At 58.2% G+C, this 18,718-nt stretch overlaps 2 protein-coding genes across 2 annotated transcripts in view; one reads left to right on the top strand and one right to left on the bottom strand.

Annotated features, from left to right (window-relative positions):
* The window catches only part of ZNFX1 (zinc finger NFX1-type containing 1), a 107,640-nt gene that overhangs the window by 52,616 nt on the left and 36,306 nt on the right, over positions 1–18,718 (bottom strand). The gene's annotated exons all lie outside the window — the stretch shown is intronic.
* Positions 655–10,127, top strand: SLC35C2 (solute carrier family 35 member C2). The gene is made up of 9 exons (XM_063145850.1): positions 655–771; positions 1,557–1,737; positions 2,056–2,119; positions 2,215–2,287; positions 2,392–2,560; positions 2,677–2,760; positions 6,473–6,648; positions 6,868–6,997; positions 7,133–10,127. The coding sequence occupies exons 1-9, from the start codon at positions 655–657 to the stop codon at positions 7,246–7,248; spliced, it is 1,110 nt and encodes a 369-aa protein (XP_063001920.1). The 3' UTR covers positions 7,249–10,127.

The raw sequence follows: 18,718 nt of genomic DNA, 5'->3' as shown, positions 1-18,718 counted from the left end.
AGTGGCGTTCCGTTGGGCATTGTGGTCCCTTTCCAGGTAGGGCTTTATAGGTTAAAACCAGCACCTTGAATTGGGCTCGGAAACGTATAGGAGTTTCCATTGAGAATTCTTCTCCCCTGCGCCCCCCCCCCCCGGCGGACTTGCTCCCTTCTCTCTCACCCCACAGGGCGGCTCCTCTCCTCCCCCCCCCCCGCCCCATCCCCGCTCAGCAAGGGGACGGAGCGGCCTCCTGCTGCTGCCTCGCGAGAGAAGGCTCCTGCGGGCCTCGCTGCCCGCCCCGGCAAAGAGGGGCAGGCGGTCTAGGGCAGGAGCCGGGCCGCTCCACTCCACCCCCATCCCCCAGGCCGGAGGCGCGCTGGGTCCAGCCGGGCTGGGCTCGGCCCCGCGGGCGAGTGGGGGGCCGCCGCCGCCGCCCCGGGAGGCGCCTGCCTGCCTGCGAGGCGGGGGCCGCGCGCGCGCCTCTCCCGCCCTGGCTGTGGGGCGGCGTGGCGTGGGGCGGGCCCTGCTGGTCCCTGTCACGGGGCTGGGCGCGGCCAATGGCATCGGGGGCGCAGGCGAGGCCCGGAAGCGAGCGGCTGCCTGGCCGACGGGGCGAGCGGCGCGTGGCGCGTGGCACCGTCCCCCCTCCCCGCCCTTGTCCCGCCCCCTGCGGCCATGGGGGCGCCGGCGGTGCCGGGGGCTGCGCGTCGGGCGGCCGGGGCGGCGGGGCTGGTGCTGCTCTACTACGCCTTCTCCATCGGCATCACCTTCTACAACAAGTGGATCATGAAGGTGGGAGGGGGAGGGGGAGGGGAGAGGACGGGGGTGGGGGAGGGGGGTCCGCGCCCTCCCCCCCCCCCGCGCCGCTGACGGCCCTTCGGGAGGTCTCCCCAAACCCAGCAAGGGGAGGGGGAGGGGCGATGCAGAGGCCCTAGAAAATCTCCCTTCCAGCGAGCCGGAGGCGGAGCTCCCCACCCATCATCCCCACCTGCATGCTTTTAGGACATTCCAGGTCCCTCCCATGAAATCATAAGATCCCCTCCAACCATCCTTTATTGAGTACAAGCTTTTTCTACGTGTCCCGTAATGAACGAAACTATCTTGACCGCTGTGTCCGGTGTGTGTCACCCTTTGCACTTTGAGGCAGGAAAAAGCCCCTCCCGGGGCCAGTAGGAAAGTCTCTCCGGCCAGCTGCGAGCCACTTCCAATGCCCATTGGGGGGGGGGACTTAGGTGATAAACAAATATTAAGATTCGCCTCCATGTCTGTGTGAATAGGGTGATATGGGACTAAGTTCCGGGCTTCAAGGCTCCTCAAACATGTTTCTGGGGAAAGTAACCTTTGTGTCAGAATAGCGGGACAATGAGCGGGCGAAGTGTGTTGGGCAACTCTTCTGTGTCTCTTTGCTTGCAGGCATGGAGGAGGGTCCAGGGAGGGGGGAGTGTCAGGAGTGTGTCTGAAATATGCTTGTGCATTCACATCAGATTGATGCTTCACATCAAATTAAGGGGTTCCAATGGGGTACTTTCAGACTTCCTTGTCACTTCCGCCCCTCCTCCTCTCCTCCCCCCCCCCAGAGCTTCTCCTTCCCACTCTTCATGACGCTGCTGCACCTGTTGGTCATCTTCCTGCTCTCGGGCCTGGCACGGCGCTGCTGCTTCTGTGGCCCGTGCGTGGGGGGTGGCCCGCTCCCCGTCAAGCGGCCTGCGCGGCCCCTCCTGCCCTGGGCCACCTACCTCCGCCGCGTGGGCCCCGCAGGTGAGTCCCGGGCACAACATGGCATGATGCCCTTCCCACAGGTCACTTCGGTACAGCTGGGTTGGGGGTCTGGGGAAGGGGGCAGCTGGGGCCTCCCCACATGCGCAGCGGCCGGCCCCGGACAGACCCCAGGCACAGGAGTGGCTTGCAGGAAGGGCTAGCTTGGCTGCTGCTCACCTGCCTTCGCCCCCTCCGGCCGCAAGACCAGGGCAAGGGGCTATGCTGGCCTGATCCAGCGGGCCTGATCCAGCAGGCCTCTTCTGTTGCCCACGGCAACCTCCTCCTCCTTCTCCCTCTCTCCACCTGCCTACCTTGCAGCGCTGTCCACGGCCTTGGACGTGGGGCTCAGCAACTGGAGCTTCCTCTACATCTCCATCTCCCTGTGAGTTTTGCAGGGGGGCAGGGAGGGGCCCGGGGGGGGGGCGCTCTGGCAGCTCCTGGCCGCCTTCACGGCCTCCTTCCTCTCTGGCCTTGCAGCTACACCATGACAAAGTCCTCAGCCGTCCTCTTCATCTTGTTCTTCTCTTTGATCTTCAAGCTGGAGGAGCCGGTAAGACCACCCACCCCACCCCACCCCACCCCGCGGCGGAGGCCTGTGGGCATTGGGCTCAGGGCCGCTCGTCCCACCAACACTGTGCTTCCTTCTCCGGCCAGAGGGCGGCGCTGCTGGTGGTGGTGGTGCTCATTGCCGGGGGCCTCTTCCTGTTCACCTACAAGGCCACGCAGTTCGACGCGGAGGGCTTCTCCCTGGTGCTGGGCGCCTCCTTCCTGGGCGGCATCCGCTGGACGCTGACGCAGATGCTTCTGCAGAAGGACGAGCTGGGTGCGTACCTCTTGGGAGGCTGGCTGGGGCGGGGTGGGTGGGAGGGAGGGTGCGCACACGCGTGCGCTCAGCCTCTGCCCCTTGTCAAGCTGCCCCTTCTCTTCTCCGCACCCCAGGGCTCCAGAACCCTATAGACACCATGTTCCACCTGCAGCCGGCCATGTTCCTGGGACTCTTCCCCCTCTTTGCGGCCTTTGAGGGTAAGTTGCTTGTGTGAGCGGGCGGCTCTTTGGGGGCGCCGCAATCCCAGGTGTGCCAAGTGCACCTGAGCCGAACGAAGGCGGCTGTGGACAGGGCAGCAGCAGCAGCCACCACCAGCGTGGGGGGAAGGCGGCTTGGAGGAAAGGGTCCCTGTCGCTCTGGGGGAAGGCGGAGTTGGGCTTTGATTCAAAGTCTCTCTGGAAGGAGACTTTGAATCAAGCGAAAGGTGTTGCTATGTTGCCTGGGAAGAAGTGGATCCTCCGGATCCTCTCAAAAGAGATAGAGAAACCCGTTTTGAATGGTTCCTAGACAGACCAACAAAGAAAGGTCAAGGGTGTGGAAAGGGAGACATTTTTCTCCCTCTCTCAAAATACTAGAACCCAACAGGGTCATCTCGTGAAACTGATTGGTGGGAGATCCAGGACAAATAAAAGGAAGGATGTCTTCACACAGCGCAGAGTTAAACTATGGAACTCACTACCACAAAATGTAGTGATGGCCACCAGTTTGGATGGCTTTAAAAGTGGGTTGGATAAATTCCCAGAGGCGAAGGCTATCCATGGCTACGAAGGCTATCCATGGCTACTAGCCCTGATGGTTGTGTGCTATCTCCAGTATTCAAGGCAATAAGCCTGTGTGCCCCAGTTGCTGGGGAACATGGGTGGGAGGGTGCTGTTGCAAAGAATGTCCTGCCTTGTGGGTCCCTGGCCAATGGCTGGTTGGCCACTGTGCGAACAGAGTGCTGGACTACATGGCCCCTTGGTCTGATCCAGCATCAGGCCACTTCTGATGTTCTTAAGGGTAACTGACCAATTTTGGTATGCAGCTTTATTTGTTATCAGCCTTTGTACCAAACCTATAGAAAAATTCATTGTCCCAATTACGAAGAACTAAAATCAACTTAAAGTCATTGTTCCCTGAAGATGGATTCCTGACACAGTGCAGCCTTTAACTGCAATGCACGGAACTTTTCCATGCCTCTTTCCCCTTTTCCTCCGCAGCAGGACTGCAAAGGGACACTTTTCTGTGGAATTTCTGCCCCAGTGTTGTTTTGGTTATCTCTTAAATGAATGTGTTGCTTCCCGCTGCAAAAAGCAGTCCTGAAAGGACGCACACCAGTACAGAAACTGATAATTGGCGCACACAAAAAACCCCAACGTTGTTATAAACCGTAATCAGTGCAGCAATACAAATAACAATAAACACAATAGAACATAATCTAAAAAGAAGACAGTACAAAAAAGCATTTCATCCACAATACGAAATCACAGCTTGGAACGAACAGCGCAAAAGCGGCCCACAGAGGTTGGGCCGTGGCTGGTGTCCAGAGGCCTGGGAACACAGGTCCGTGTGTGTTGTTACGTTGTCAAGTATTAAGGCAGCCTTCACAATCTGGTGCTTTCCAGATGTTTTGTACTGCAGCTTCGAGCATTCCTGACCATTGCTCATGCTGGCAGGGGATGATGGGAGTTGAAGTCCCAAGTATCTGGAGGGAACTGAGTTGGGGTTGGTTGTGTTGGGGTGTGAACTCAGGCAGGGCTTGGAGTCAGCTCTTGAAATGCTGGCTGGCAGTTTCAGAGCTCATAGAATCCTAGAATAGCAGAGTTGGAAGGGGCCTACAAGGCCATCGAGTCCAACCCCCTGCTCAATGCAGGAATCCACCCTAAAGCATCCCTGACAGAGGGTTGTCCAGCTGCCTCTTGAAGGCCTCTAGTGTGGGAGAGCCCACAACCTCCCTGGGTAAATGGTTCCATTGTCATACTGCTCTAACAGGAAGTTTTTCCTGATGTCCAGCTGGAATCTGGCTTCCTTTAACTTGAGCCCGTTATTCCGTGTCCTGCACTCTGGGAGGATCAAGAAGAGATCCTGGCCCTCCTCTGAGTGACAACCTTTCAAGTATTTGAAGAGTGCTCTCATGTCTCCCCTCAATGTCGAGAACATTTGACACCATGGTAGAAAAAAGTGAAATCCTGAGAAGAACGGGAACTCATGCAGCAAGGGAGGCAGCTGGCCTCCTCCGGCGTAGCAGTGGGTGACCTTCTCCTCCCTTGGGGTCTGCGTCCTCTGTTGGTAGGGCCGGAGCCACTTCACGCCCTCTCCGAGGACCCTCCCTGAGGGAGAGGGAGGGCTCTCTGTGAGAGTGAGTGAGTGAGTGAGTGGCGGTCCCTGGGACAGACTCACTGCTGGCCTTTTCTAAAACGCTGCCTTCAGTGGCGGAGTCCTGCTGCTGAGCTGATTGGCAGGGAACAGCGGGGGCTGGAAAGAGGGCGATAGTCCTCAGGATCGCAGGGGGAGCTTGAGCCTCCTCCTTCCCCCCACGGCCCCACTGAAGATCAGCTCCCCGCCCTGCCCTTAAGCCGAGCGGCAGGGCTCCAGAGGCCCCCCACCCCCTTCTCCCCACTGCTCAGCTGGCGGGCAGGGAGGGGGAGGGGGTACCGCCGGTGGTACTGCCCAGTGAGCTCCAGGCAGCCGGCCGGTGGACCACCTGGGTCCTAAGGGAAAGCTCAGCGGTGGACGCCCCGTGGCAAGCGGGAGTCCGTGCATCCAGAGACACGGTCGTCATGTTGTTTTGGAAGGAGGAGGAGGTGGTGCTCCCTTTCCAGCACGTCTGTGGCTCTCCTGGAAGCAGTGGTGGAAGGAGGCGCCACGTGGGCTCTGTTGCTGCTGCTGCTGCTGCTGCTGCTGGGTCAAGCTGATGTCAGGCCAGGCAAAGATGGAATGAACTAGCTAAACCTTGATCTCTCAGGCGCCAAATCAAAGGTTAAGCTACAAAAGCTGCCTGCAGGGCTGGGGGGGGGGGGGAGAGGAGGGAAGGTGGAAGCTGGAAGCGCTCCTGCGGTTCTGCAGCATGGAAGAGCCGAGTCTGGACTCCTAGCCGGCTGCTCAAAGGCACAGTATTTCTGGGGATGGGTGGGTGAGCTGTATCAGGCGTCTTTCAAGCAATTTTTGCATGTACTTATTAACCTACGGCCAAGTCACGGGTGGGGGAGTCAAGCCTCAGGCCTGGAGCGATGCCACCCTTGGCAGTTCCATGTGCCTGGCTGGTGTCAGCATGTCTTTTGTTCAGAGAGGTGCGGGGAGGCCGGGCTTGTCACACACACACGCACACACACACACACACACAGGTGATGGCATTCACTTCAGCAGCCAGCCTGAAAGGGGGCAAAAATCCACCAGTACTTTTCCTGGGGGTGGGGGTGGGAGGAGTGAAAACTGGGCAAACGCAGGTCCTGTAGTCCTTTCTGTGTCCCTTGGTTTCTGCTAAGGCCCCTGAGGAAGGGCGCCAGCGGCTGCTGGCCTTGGCTTCCCTGCGCCACTCCAGCCCTCCGGGCGCGCCAGTCCCCACGGGGCCCCTGCCCTCCCCCCGTCCTGCTTGTGGGCTCCCCAGTGGCCCACCCGGTTGGCCAGGGAAAGACACGGGATGCCGGGCGGGGCAGAGGCCGTTGGGCTGATCCAGCTCCAGGGCTGCTCTTACGGTTCTGGCGGGGGGGGGGGGGAGCGCCCCCCCCCCCCCGTTCCTTGGCCTGGGCCTCCCTGACCACTTCTGGCTCCCGGGAGGCAGGAGCAGTGCCTGGCTGGGGTGGACAGCGCCTCCTTGCCCTTGGGCTGGAACTCTGCCCACCCCCCTCACTGGAAGTCCCTGGGGAGTGGGGCCGTGAGGCTGTGGCCCCCTTGCATGCCCCCTTTCTGTCCGGCTTCCCCCTTCTGCAGGCCTGCGCTTGTCTGCCTCGGAGAAGCTGTTCCGTTTCCACGAAGTGCAGCTGCTGCTGAGCCAACTGGGCAAGCTCGCCCTGGGGGGGCTGCTTGCCTTTGGCCTGGGCTTCTCCGAGTTCCTCTTGGTGTCGAGAACCTCCAGCCTCACCTTGTCCATCTCCGGGATTTTCAAGGTATTTGCTAGCCACCCTTCCCTGACTCTCCGGTTCCCTCTGGGCAACAAGGCCGGGTGGGGGTGGGGGCGGGGGTGGGGCGGACTAGGAAAGGGCTTTGAGGTTGCTCGGAGTGGGGGTGGGGTGGGCTCTTTCCCCCAGAACGACGGAGTGCTTCTCTTTGTGCCTCTGCTGCCTCCTGGCTGGCTGCCGTGCCTTGACCGGCTCCCTTGTCCCCAGGAAGTCTGCACGGTGCTGCTGGCTACGCATCTCCTGGGAGACCACCTCAGCCTGCTGAACTGGCTCGGCTTTGCCGTCTGCCTCCTGGGCATCTCTCTGCACGTGGCCCTGAAGGCCCTCGGTGCCCGAGGTAACGTGAGTGGGGCAAGGCAGGCCGGGCTCGTGCACCCCACCTGGCAAGCGCGGGGCCAGGGCTGGAGCGAGCCGGTCCGCTTCCTGGCTGGGTTGTGGCTGAGCCTCTGTCTCCGCCTCCCTCTCTGCACAGGGCCCAAGAGCGCAAAGCCACACAAGGAGTCCGGCTCCCGCTCAGACTTGGAGTTGCTGCTGCTGCATCACCAGGAGGAAGAAGAGGCTGAGGCTGCTGCTGCTGCTCAGCGCTGAGGGGGCCGAGGCTGAGCACCATCCTGCCAGCCCCGTGTGCCGCGAGCGAGGCGTGGGCCTTCGGGGCTGGGTCTCTCCGCAGGAGCAGGGCAGCCTGATTTGGGAAGCCGGGCGGCTTGTGCCTGGGCCTCAAAAAGCGGCCAGAGCCATGGTCCTCCGATGTCATGGGAAGGAGCCGGAGGATCGGGGCCTGGGGAGGCTGGCCGGGAGCCCCCCAGGGTTTGCAGAGCCAGCCTGGATGAGCCACGCTGTGCCAACCTGCGTGCCTTGTGGGAGGAGGGGTGGCTTCTGGCCCCAGGCCATCCTTGCAGCAGGGGACTCCTTCCTCTGGCTGAGAGGTGGAGGCTGTGCACGTTCCAGCCAGATGCTTCACGAAGAACTGGGCGGAGCGCAAGGCCCATGCGCCCCTCTCCCTGCAGCACAGCAGCCGCTTTGTTGCTGCTGCTGGATTTTGCATCAGCCCCAGAAGTCTGGGCACTTGGAAGTCATCCTGCCCCGGGCGCTCCAGGCCCCTGGGACGCCAGTTTGGAAGTGGGCCTGGGAGGGGGTGTGGGACTCCTGCTGGGGGGCAGGTTCCTAAAGAAGCCAAGCTGCCCCTGAATGGCTGTTCCCAGGGGGGAGGGACACGGATGGACAACGCCTGGGCGATTCACGCACAGAGCGCGGCCTCCAAAGGGCCCCGCGTGGCATCAGGCTCTGTGATTGCTGACCACGTGGGAGGGCAGGAGAGCAGGCAGCCCTTCCACCTCTCTGGGAATACCCTTAGAAAGGGCTCCGCATCGTTTGGCCATCCTTGAAAGGGCCGGGGGGCCTTGGTGGTGCCGTGTTGCACTTTGGAGAAGCCCAAGTGATTGCGAGGATGAGCTGGCTGCGAGGTGCGTCCTCTCACGCCAAGGTCTGTCCCTATCTTCCACCCATGAATTCTCCTAGCAGAAGGAGCTGGGGGCCACCGCCTCCCCCCGCCCCACGTGTGTTTCTCCCAGCCGCTTGTCGGCGGGGGGTAGGATCCCATTCTTGCTTCTCTTCCCTCCTTCACCGGGCTCATTTTCCCAGCCGCCAAAATGTTTCTGGAATGGGGCAGAGGGGGCTTCTGTTGTGGGAGTCCCCCTCTCCTGGGCCACTTCCACATCTGTCCTTTTCCAGTGGGGGCTCAGAAGTGTCTGCCGTGTTCGCTAGGCCGGCTGCTCCACCTGTTCATCCCGTGGCAGCGTGGCCTCTACCATTTGTAAGGACACAGGCGAATCCAGCGCCCCCTCCCCGGCAGTGGCTGATCTGTACGCCACCCTGAGATCTTAATGATACAGGGCGGGATACGACTGTTTAAATAAATAATAATAATAATAGATGCCTCTGCGAAGCCCACAAGCAGGACGTGATGAAGGCGGTGGTCCTCTCCAGCGGCTGTGCCTCGCTGCCTGTGTCAATTCAGCCACATTGTGGCCCCGAATCTGGAATGTCTGTAGAGCCAACGTGACAGGCAGCCATTGATAGCCGCCGTCTCGTCCTCCATGAATTTGTCCAACCCCCTGTTAAAGGCATCCAAATGGGTGGCCGTCATTACATCTTGCGGTAGCGAATCCCGTCGTTTAACTCCGGGCTGTGTGAAGAAGCCCTCGCTTTTATCTGCCCAGAACCTCCCACCAATCAGCTTCATGGGATGAGCCCAATGGGTTCTAGTAGTAGAAAGAGAAATCTCCCTAGAAAGAGAAATCTCTCCCTATCCGTTTTTCTGTACATCGTACATAATGTTATAAACCTACACCCTTGGTCGTCTTCTCTGACCTAAAAAGCCTCCAAAGGCCTTTTCTTATCAGAGAGCTGCTTGAGCCCCTTAATAATGTTGCCCTTTTCTGACTGCGATATCCTTGTTTCTCTTTCTAAAATGGGACAGTGGGAATTGCATGGCTGTATTTCACTGCTGCTGCCACCGCCGCACACCGCGTCCGTGATTTCATTAAGCTATCAGCCAAAATCCCAGGGTCGCTTTCCGGGTTCAGCCATTTCCACTTTGTGTCTCATCAACGTATATGAGGTTCGGATGCCCCTCCCCGCCCCCCAACATGCAACGATGCGTCACTTCATACTTGCAGCTCCCACTTCGTCATTTTGTGGCCTACCTGTTTAGAGCCCCTGCTGCAACCTGACGTCATGTGCTGCCCTCAGCAAACCTGTTCACCTCGCTGCTCACCTGTAAGTGCAATTAATGACGGAGTGAGAAAGCCCCGGTCCCCATGCTGGTCTTTGAGGCAGCTGCTGTTTACGTTGCTGTATTGCAAGAATTCTTCTTTGGTTCTGAGTCTCTGGGACCTGTTTGACTAATGACTCCATAAGAGGTTTTCTCCTCTTGTTCCAAGACTGTCCCATTTACTCAGGAGCCTTGGATGAGGGACTCCGTCAAAGCTTTTGGAAGGCCAGTGGGTACAAGGGCTGCTGCATTACTCTTCAGAAACACCTGGAAACGCCGTCGGGGGATAAAATATAAGCGTGGCTCTGTGTGTCCCATCGACGTGTGGCCGACTCCCCTATCAGAATTACGGATATGGGAGGGGCCCATAGCTCCATGTGGCAGAGCCCCCCTGGGCTTTGCAGGCAGAAGGTCCCGGGTTCGATCTCCGGCATCTTCACGTAGGCCAGGAAAAACTGCCTGAAACCCTGGGGAGTCGCTGCTGCTGCCAGTCAGTGTCGACAGTATTGGGCCAGGTGGACTGATGGTCTGACTCGGAATAAGGCTGTTTCCTTTGTTTCTGACCAGCAAAGGCTTCCGAGAATTATATGTGGGGGGTGGAAAGGGGGCCTAGAAATGTGCATTCCGTGCTAAACACACAATAACTTTTGGCACCCCTGTAGCATAAAACAGGCTATAAACTATTTTAAAATCAGTGCTAATTGATCCATGTGTCTTAAATGCTGTGGTGGCATGGGCTGAGGGATTTAAAAATGCTAAGCTTCAGAATGTGGCCTGCGAAGGAATTGGGGGGGGGGGCATTTCTTCATCTCAACTGCAGCAGACCCCTTATTCATGACGGGGATGATTGTGGTGGCCTCCATAGGGTGAGTTTGTAAACCTTGCCAGAGCAAGCTGTGGGGTTTCTGTGTCTACCGGGGGCCCCATCTCTGGCCAGGCTGCTAGCTGGATGAGAGAGCCCTGGCGTGGCCCACTGTTGCACAGCCAAGGAGGCGTGGACTGATCCGAACGAAGCAAGCAGGATTCATGTGCTCGCTATTTGAACCCACGGTGAAGGCCGAGCTCTCTCATGTCAAAGCAGGTGGAGTACAAGTGGGGGGAGTCCCTGCCAAAGGCAGCCTGGGGTAGAAACACTGGGCTGAAGACGGCCTTGGGCATCTGCTACGTGGAAGACAGAGACATGGATGAGCTAGGCGGTGGGCCCTTTTTCAAAAGACTAGGAGCTCTGTCAGGTGGCACTTCCTCTTTCTCAGAGAGAGGACAGAGGAAGTAAAGAACGTGCACGTGGCCCATTCCGTGGGCCGCTTCTATCCTGCTACTTCTGTACACAGGAGATTGTGGCAAGTTCTGTCTCTAAATGTAATTTGGACTTACAGGGTCTTTTTTTGTCATGGGAGGAAGGCCAGAAGGGGTGGGAGACACACGGGAGGCAAACGACGTCGTGAACAGGGCCAGCAAAAATCCACTAGTGCCCAGGAACGAGCGTGCAATAAAACACCCGTTTGGTGACGCCCACGAATTCTTCTTCCACATTACTCCAGGTTAAAACCAGGCCAAAGGAAAGCCCCACTTCACACAGCCACAGGGTTGATTTGGCAATGGAAGACTTTGCCGGGGCATGCTGGGAAGAGGGAAGAAAGAGCTGGCAGGAGGGCTGCCCTTCTAGGGCTGGGTGGGCAGGCAGCTTTGCCATCTGTAGCTGCTGCTGCTGCTGCTGGGCATGTATCTTCTGTTCCGGTGCTTCTACACACCAGGGTCCCCAGGTGGCCCGGCTGGGATTGCTGTGGTGTGCGTGGTTGGAGAATTGCTAGCCGTGGACAGTAGGTGGCTCTGCTGTGCCACGGTCAACGCAGCGCCTTTTGCTCCTGTTATTTCAGGGCCTGAGCTGCCGTCCCTGCTGGCTCCCCCATCCCTCTCCTGGCTCTAACCAGGTGGGTCGCTCCCTCCCGGCTGGACCGACAGTGCTCTCCTGCTACCGCTCAAGCTCCAGGGTGCCACATTCCATGGAGGTGAATGGAAACGACACTTGGAGGAGCCTTGAAGCAGCTGCATGCTTAGATCTGGGCAGAGGCTTGCTTGAGACTGCGTGCTCTGTGCTGTGGCCACATCTGGCCTGCCTCACCTTTTGCTGTCCCAACAGAGGCCTGCCCCAGAAGGCCACCTCTGCAGCCTGTGGGGGCACGTTTCCTGTGCTGGCTTCCTGCAGTTCTGTATTGCTCCTTTGGCAACTGCTGAACAGGCCTCTCAGCACCCCACCCCCACCCCGATCCCGTGCCTCGGGAGCAAAAGAGCGTTAGTGCCAAAGCCCTCCCCATGGTGCAGCCGAGGCAGCCCCTGCTTGCCGGGAGGGAGAGGCCTGCTGCTGCTTTCTTCATAACGGGCTCAAGTTAAAGGAAGCCAGACTCCAGCTGGACATCAGGAAAAACTTCCTGACTGTTAGAGCAGTGCGACAATGGAATCAGTTACCTAGGGAGGCTGTGGGCTCTTCTCCCACACTAGAGGCTTTCAGGAGGCAGCTGGACAACCATCTGTCGGGTGCTTTAGGGTGGATTCCTGCATTGAGCAGGGGGTTGGACTCGATGGCCTTGTGGGCCCCTTCCAACTCTGCTATACTATGATTCTATGATTCATGGAGCAGCAGCAGCATGGGGCCTGCTTTGGGTTCCCAGGCAGGCAGCCTGGCCAGGGTGAATCCAGCAGCAACTAATGTGTAAAGTAGCTGGTGTGGACGTCTCAGGAGTGCTTCTCTCCCACTGTGTTGGCAAATGTGGACAGTCCATCAGAAAAAACAATTCCCTGCTGACAAAAACTGCTGCTGCTGGCATGTGCAGGTTAGTTGTGCTGCTTGCTGCTCACAGCTGGAGATGTCCAATAGAGTCATCTATCTGATTCCTTCCTAATGTGGCAGCAAAGGTAGCGTCCCCTGCCAGGGTGTGCTTTGTAAAGCTAGACAGCAGCCACAGTTCTAGTATCTGGCTACAAGGGTGTTGCTCTGCCTGGCCTGCTGCCCATATTAACCCTCCTAGTAGCCTGTTACCTGGATTTGCATCTCCTAGCTTCAAAACATGTCTAATTATATCCAAGACTGATAGAAATATGTTATTTAACATTTTTCTAATAGCTGTAAACTTCCTGAATGGCTTTTGAATCCCATTGTCTGGATTGTATCTAACATTAGTTCTGTTTAGAGTGAACCCACTGAAATTAAGGGACAGGTTAGGCTAGCATTAGATGCAGTCCTCTGAGTGTAGGAACAGGTGCTCACATCTTTCCAGTCCAAATGGAGCTACTATCCATGGCAAGTTCATAGAATCATAGAAGAGTTGGAAGGGGCCTCTAAGGCCATCGAGTCCAACCCCCTGCTCAAGGCAGGAATCCACCCTAAAGCATCCCTGACAGATTGTTGTCCAACTGCCTCTTGAAGGCCTCTAATGTGGGAGAACCCACCACCTCCCTAAGTAACTGGTTCCATTGTCGTACTGCTCTAACAGTCAGGAAGTTTTTCCTGCTGTCCAGACGGAATCTGACAGCCTGTCACTTGAGCCCATTATTCTGTGTCCTGTGCTCTGGGATGATTGAGAAGAGATCCTGGCCCTCCTCTGAAGAGTGTTATCATGTCTCCCCTCAATCTTCTCTTTTCCAGGCTAAACATGAATAATGGACTCAATGGCCTTGTAGGCCTCTTCCAACTCTGCTGTTCTATGATATGAGGCTTTGCTTGGACCACGGGGAGTGGGGTGGAAAGGAGAAGGCCTGAAAAGGCCTCCTGCCTAGTCTGGTACACAGCCCCACCACTCGACTGGTGAGGAGGGGGAGGAGGAGGAAAGCCCCCTCCCAAAGCCCAGGAAAGCCCCCCAAACAGAGTCAAAGTAGCAAAGATTACCGGATTAGATTATCTCCAAGATGCCTTCCTTTTTTTTTCTTTTTTTTAAAATTCTTTTTATTGACTTTTACATCAGTTAACAAATTAAAAAAAAACATAATACATAAACATAAAATAGCATTTATATCATATATTCAAACTAATCTATTAAACATATTCATGCTTAACATAAAAGTGCACCCCCCCACCTCGGGATCTCATTCCTGTTTCCAAAAACTCATAGTTTCTTCTGTTGGTGGTTTCCCAGTTCCCTCAGAAAACACAAATACTAAGAAGTTTTTCCATATTCCCTCAAAATCATTCTTTTTTGCTAAACCTCTTTTCATTTTAATATTACATGTCAATTTATCGTTAATAGCATTATCCCACACTTCTTTATACCATTCTTCAATACAATAATCTCCTTGTGTCTTCCAGTTCCTAGCTACGATTAACCTTGCAGCTGTCAGCAAATTCGTTATCAGTTCCTTAGTTTCTTTAGTACATTTAAGATCTTCTTGCAGTGAGAGTAATGCAATCCTTGGTGTGTCCTCTATTTTCAGTCCAACAATCTGCTCAATCTCAGTGAACACCATCTTCCACAACTTTTGCACAAATTTACAATCCCACCACATATGTAAATGTTAAGATGCCTTCCAATTCCATGACTCTTGCGGTGTTCCTTCCAGACCAATTAGCATGTTAGTCCATATGAGGGTTGTTGGTTGCTATGTCTGCAAATAGGTATGAGACGTGGATGAAAGTTGGTGTATCTGCTGACATTGTGAAGGCGCTGACTTCAAAGCTACCTGCCTTCTGCTTTCAGGCGACTGCTCTCCTGCCAGTTCCAGCAGAGAAGCGGGATATTGTTATGAGACAGATGTTTTCAAATGTCATCGTGAACATCAGAGGTAATAACATAGCGCCACTTACTTGGTGGAAAGACAGGGCAGGCATTAAATAGAGAAATCATGACCCGCCCGAAGCCGCTGGCCCTCGTGTCGGATAAGCAAGGCCAGTATTATTTACCAGCCCCATTTGGGGAGGGGTTGGCTTGCCCAAGGCTGCGTGGAACCTGTGGCTGGGGGGAGCCTTGGAGCGCGGGCGGGGTGGGCGAGGAGCCGGGCGAGCGAGCGAGCGAGCGAGGGAGGGAGGCCCAGCAGCTTCTCTGGCGCTCGGCGCTGATATCCCGCGGAGCAGTTCCAGCGCGCACCGGCCCGGCGGCGGCAGAGCGCTTGCAGCCCTTCGCGGGCGCAGCAGCAGCAGCAGCAGCAGCAGCAGCGCTCCGCTCCTGGGCGGGGTCCCCGTCCGGAGAGAGGCCTGCCGGCCTGCCTGCCTGCCGCGGAGCCCGCTCCGCCTGCCCCCACCCCGGTGAATGACGCAGGGCCCCGGGGGAGGTCGGGAAGACTTTTATTCGTAGTTAATTACTCCCTGCGCCTCGCCGGGGAAAGGCGACGCGCTTCGTCCGGCCTCATAAATCCGAGCCGTGATCCTGCAAGCGCAGAGGGCGCGCGGGGGGCAGCTGCGCCGGCGGCGCTGGCATTTGCGCCATGACAAACGCCGGCACGGGCGCGCGGGGAGGGGGAAGGGGAGGGGGCGGCGGCCGCTAGGCCGGGCGAGTGTGTGAGTGTGCGAGCGACGGAGGGAGGGAGGGAGAGCCGCCTGCTTCCTCGCCCCCCCGAGTGGCCCCCGCCCCCGCCCCGACTGGCTCCGCTCTTGGGGGTCGGCATGGCAGGCCCGCACTAGCACCGCCTCTACGGCTGCTTTGACGGGGTGGGGTGGGGTGCGGTCTTCAGCGGTAACTGGCCACCCAACTGCTCCGCGCGCAGATGCTCCCGGGCTCCATCCCGGTTGGTGGCGCCGCTGCCGGGGCTGGGGGCTGGGAAGGAACTCCGCCCGTTCCAGGGAAAGAGGCAGCGCCAGCACCGGGTCGGATGGAGCCACGCTGGGAGTTGGCACAAGGCGGAGCGGGGAGCCGCTGGGCTCCGGCAGGACCTCCCGTTGCCGGGACTCGAGCCCGATGGGGCAGCCCCGGGGGAAAGCGGAGAGGCGCGCGCGGCAGCACGGCCCAGGCCGAGGCGACTTGCGTGCCCCCGGCCGGCTGGCCCCGCGACGTCCTTCTGCCAAGGGGCGGCACCTGGCCGTGGCGGTGGGCAGGGGCGTGTAAGCAGCAGGGCCAAGCGGGCGGCGGCTGCCGGGTGACGAGGCCGCTCCCCCCCCCCCCGCGCCGCCTGGAGGCGCCTGTCCTGCAGAAGGGCGAAAGCCACCGGGCTGTTCAGGCGCCAGGAGGCGGGATCGCCTCCCTCGCCTTCGCCCGGGCTCAGCCAAGTCCTTCCCGGCGCCCGTCTCTCTCCCCACGCCCCATTTCTGGACTTGGGAGCGGGCCGGAGAAATGCGCTCAGGGCGGCTCGACGGACGGAGTGGGCAGTTCTGATCCCGGTCTCCCGGGCAGCGAAGGGCTGCGGGGCCTTGGGCGGACGCGCTTCGGGATGCTGGTGTGCCCCCAGGCTGCCGCCCCCCCCCCCGCGCCTCGGCCCGCCCCGCGCCCCGTCTAAGAAAGTGCGGGTCGTTACACTGCCCCGCCCACGGCTCCCTGGGCTTTAGCGGCACAAAGCCCTCGATTTCGTTTGTTTTACTGAGGGTGGGGTGGGGTGAGGGCGGAGTGCGACGGGCCAAGCGGGAGGGGCGAGAGGCAGCCTGGCTGCACCCCGAAAGGCGCTGCTGGCGCCCGCCGCCCAGGACCACCCCGAAAGGCGAGCATGACCTCTCCAGCAGATTGTGTTTGAGTAGAGTCCCGACTGCCACTGCAGCCCAGAGGCAAACGGGAGCCTGCAGGGCCGGTGCTACCATGAGGCCAACTAGGCAGCCGCCGAGGGCGCAGACCTCAGAGGGGGCAGTACTGACCCAGGAAGCCAGAGCGAAAGCCTCCGGATCCCAGATGGCGTTTACCACAACAAAGGCCTCGTTCACCAGAGGTGTTGGGAGTGTGTGTTGGATTTTTGTTTATTTGTTACATGTATATCATGACTTTCACCCCTCTTGTAAGGACTCCAGGGTGGTATTCAGGATTCTTCTCCTCTCCATTTCATCCTCTGAAAGTCAGTGACTGCCCAAAGTCATCCAGTGAATTTCATGGCTGAGTGGGGACTTAAGAACACCAGAAGAGCCCTGAGGCTGGATCTGACCAAGGGTCCATCTAGTCCAGCACTCTGTTCACACAGGGGCCAACCAGTCGCAGACCAACACTCTAACAACACTCTTCAAATACATAAAAGGCTGTCACACAGAGGAGGGCCAGGATTTCTTCTCGATCTTCCCAGAGTGCAGGACACGGAATAACGGGCTCAAGTTAAAGGAAGCCAGATTCCAGCTGGACATCAGGAAAAACTTCCTGACTGTTAGAGCAGTACGACAATGGAATCAGTTCCCTAGGGAGGTTGTGGCTCTCCCACACTCGAGGCCTTCAAGAGGCAGCTGGACAACCCTCTGTCAGGGATGCTTTAGGGTGGATTCCTGCATTGAGCAGGGGGTTGGCCTCGATGGCCTTGTAGGCCCCTTCCAACTCTGCTATTCTATGATTCTAAGAGGGTCAGCTTCCTTGGGCACAACAGGGCTCAGGCTAAAGTGAACGTCATCAAAGAGCCTGCAGTAATTAAGATCATGCTCGGTGATGCAAAGCTTTCGTTTCAGTGTGGAATGACTAAGCACAGGGTTTTTGGGGGTGTGGGGCGGAGCAGAGAGGAAGCCACCTGTGTAGCTGGGGTGGGGCATAGAAATAACTAGTTCATGCACTGGTTGGATACAGAAGCGGTGGGGGAGCTGGTGGGGGAGCAGGCCTCCCCTCATTAGCAGCCCTCTCCTCATTATTTATTCCTGTCTAAATATTTCATTGCTGTAATTGTGCAGCACCGGCTGGCAGTAGCAGCAGCAGCAGCAGCATGGGCTGAGGCCAAGCCAAAGCCTCGTGCCTTTGTGCGCACATGCGTGCGCCTCCTCCTTTCTGGGGCGGGGCGCTTGGGAGGTGGAGGCCACATGTGCCCATGCCTGTCCCATCTGGGCATCTAGCTGGGCCTTGGAGTTGTGGCGAGTACTAGCCGGGCCCCTTCTCTCCTGGGCTGGCTACAGGACCCGGCTGGGGAGCGGAGCAGTGTCCTGCGTGAGCCTTCTTGCTCCCAGAGCCCTCGGCTGCCCCAACCACTGCTCAAAGGAGCCTGGCCCATGCCGCTGTGCCTTCTGCCTTGCTGACCTGGCCGGCCCCTTCCCCATTTCTGCCTCTGCCCTCCCTCCCTCCCTGCCTTTCATCAGCCAGTTACAGCTGCTGGGGGTGGGGGCGTTTCTCCCTCCATCTTCAGAGGCAGCTGCCTCCACCGCAGCCCCCCCTCCCTTCCCCTCCCAAATGTTAATTTTATGGAGACCTTTATAAATCTTGTCGTTTCCTGCTGTCCACAGGCTACATAGATTTCATCTTGTTGAGAGGTGACACTCGTGGCCTTTGGTACCAGGCTATCAATTTAATGCACTGAGTGTAGTAAAAAACACAGGACCATATTAACTCCCAATTACTCTGCTGCTCCTGGCATTAACCCTTGGTGGCCCGGACCTCTTCATTCCCCGGCAGGGCGGGGGAGGGGAGCCAGCAATAGCACAGAGGGAGAAGCTGTCCACCTCTGGGGCTGGCTGGGCCGCAGGCCATCCCTCGGTTGGGGCTGTCTAAGAGGGCCGGCCGGCCAGCCGGCGGCTGTGGGGAGCTCAGCTCCTGCTGCCCCTGAGATCTTCTGGCCACCCAGAAGTGCCTCCGGAGTAGCAACCAGCGTCCCTGTGCAGGTAGTCGAGAATGTTACGAAGGTGGGCGGGTGGCCCCTTTGCCCAGGGAGGTGGGTGGGGGGCAGGCAGCCTCTTCTCAGTGCCAAGTCAGCCTGAAGGAGACGCCCCCACAATGGGGATTAGGCAAGAAGGAAGCGGGAACAGGCGCTGCTGGCTCCATGGCCCTAGAGGGAACTGGGTCTCAGTCCTGCCACCCCCAGCCCCCACTCAGCCCTCACATCTTGCCTGGCCAGTTTGGCCAGTGACGGAGTGTAGTATGTAGTCAGGCTGGCTCCTGTCTCTGTTCCCACACATAGCCCCCCTGCCCAACCCCCACTGTGTACGCTCCCCCACACAGGTGGCTTATCACAGAATCCTAGAATAGCAGAGTTGGAAGGGGCCTACAAGGCCATCGAGTCCAACCCCCTGCTCAATGCAGGAATCCACCCTACAGCATCCCTGACAGAGGGTTGTCCAGCTGCCTCTTGAAGGCCTCTAGTGTGGGAGAGCCCACAACCTCCCTAGGTCACTGGTTCCATTGTCGTACTGCTCTAACAGTCAGGAAGTTTTTCCTGATGTCCAGCTGGAATCTGGCTTCCTGTAACTTGAGCCCGTTATTC

This window comes from Elgaria multicarinata, chromosome 1, assembly GCF_023053635.1.
Source record: "Elgaria multicarinata webbii isolate HBS135686 ecotype San Diego chromosome 1, rElgMul1.1.pri, whole genome shotgun sequence".
Classification (NCBI taxonomy): Eukaryota; Metazoa; Chordata; class Lepidosauria; order Squamata; family Anguidae; genus Elgaria; species Elgaria multicarinata.
Note: the sequence above shows the minus strand (reverse complement) of the source record. Positions and strands in the feature narration are given on the sequence as shown.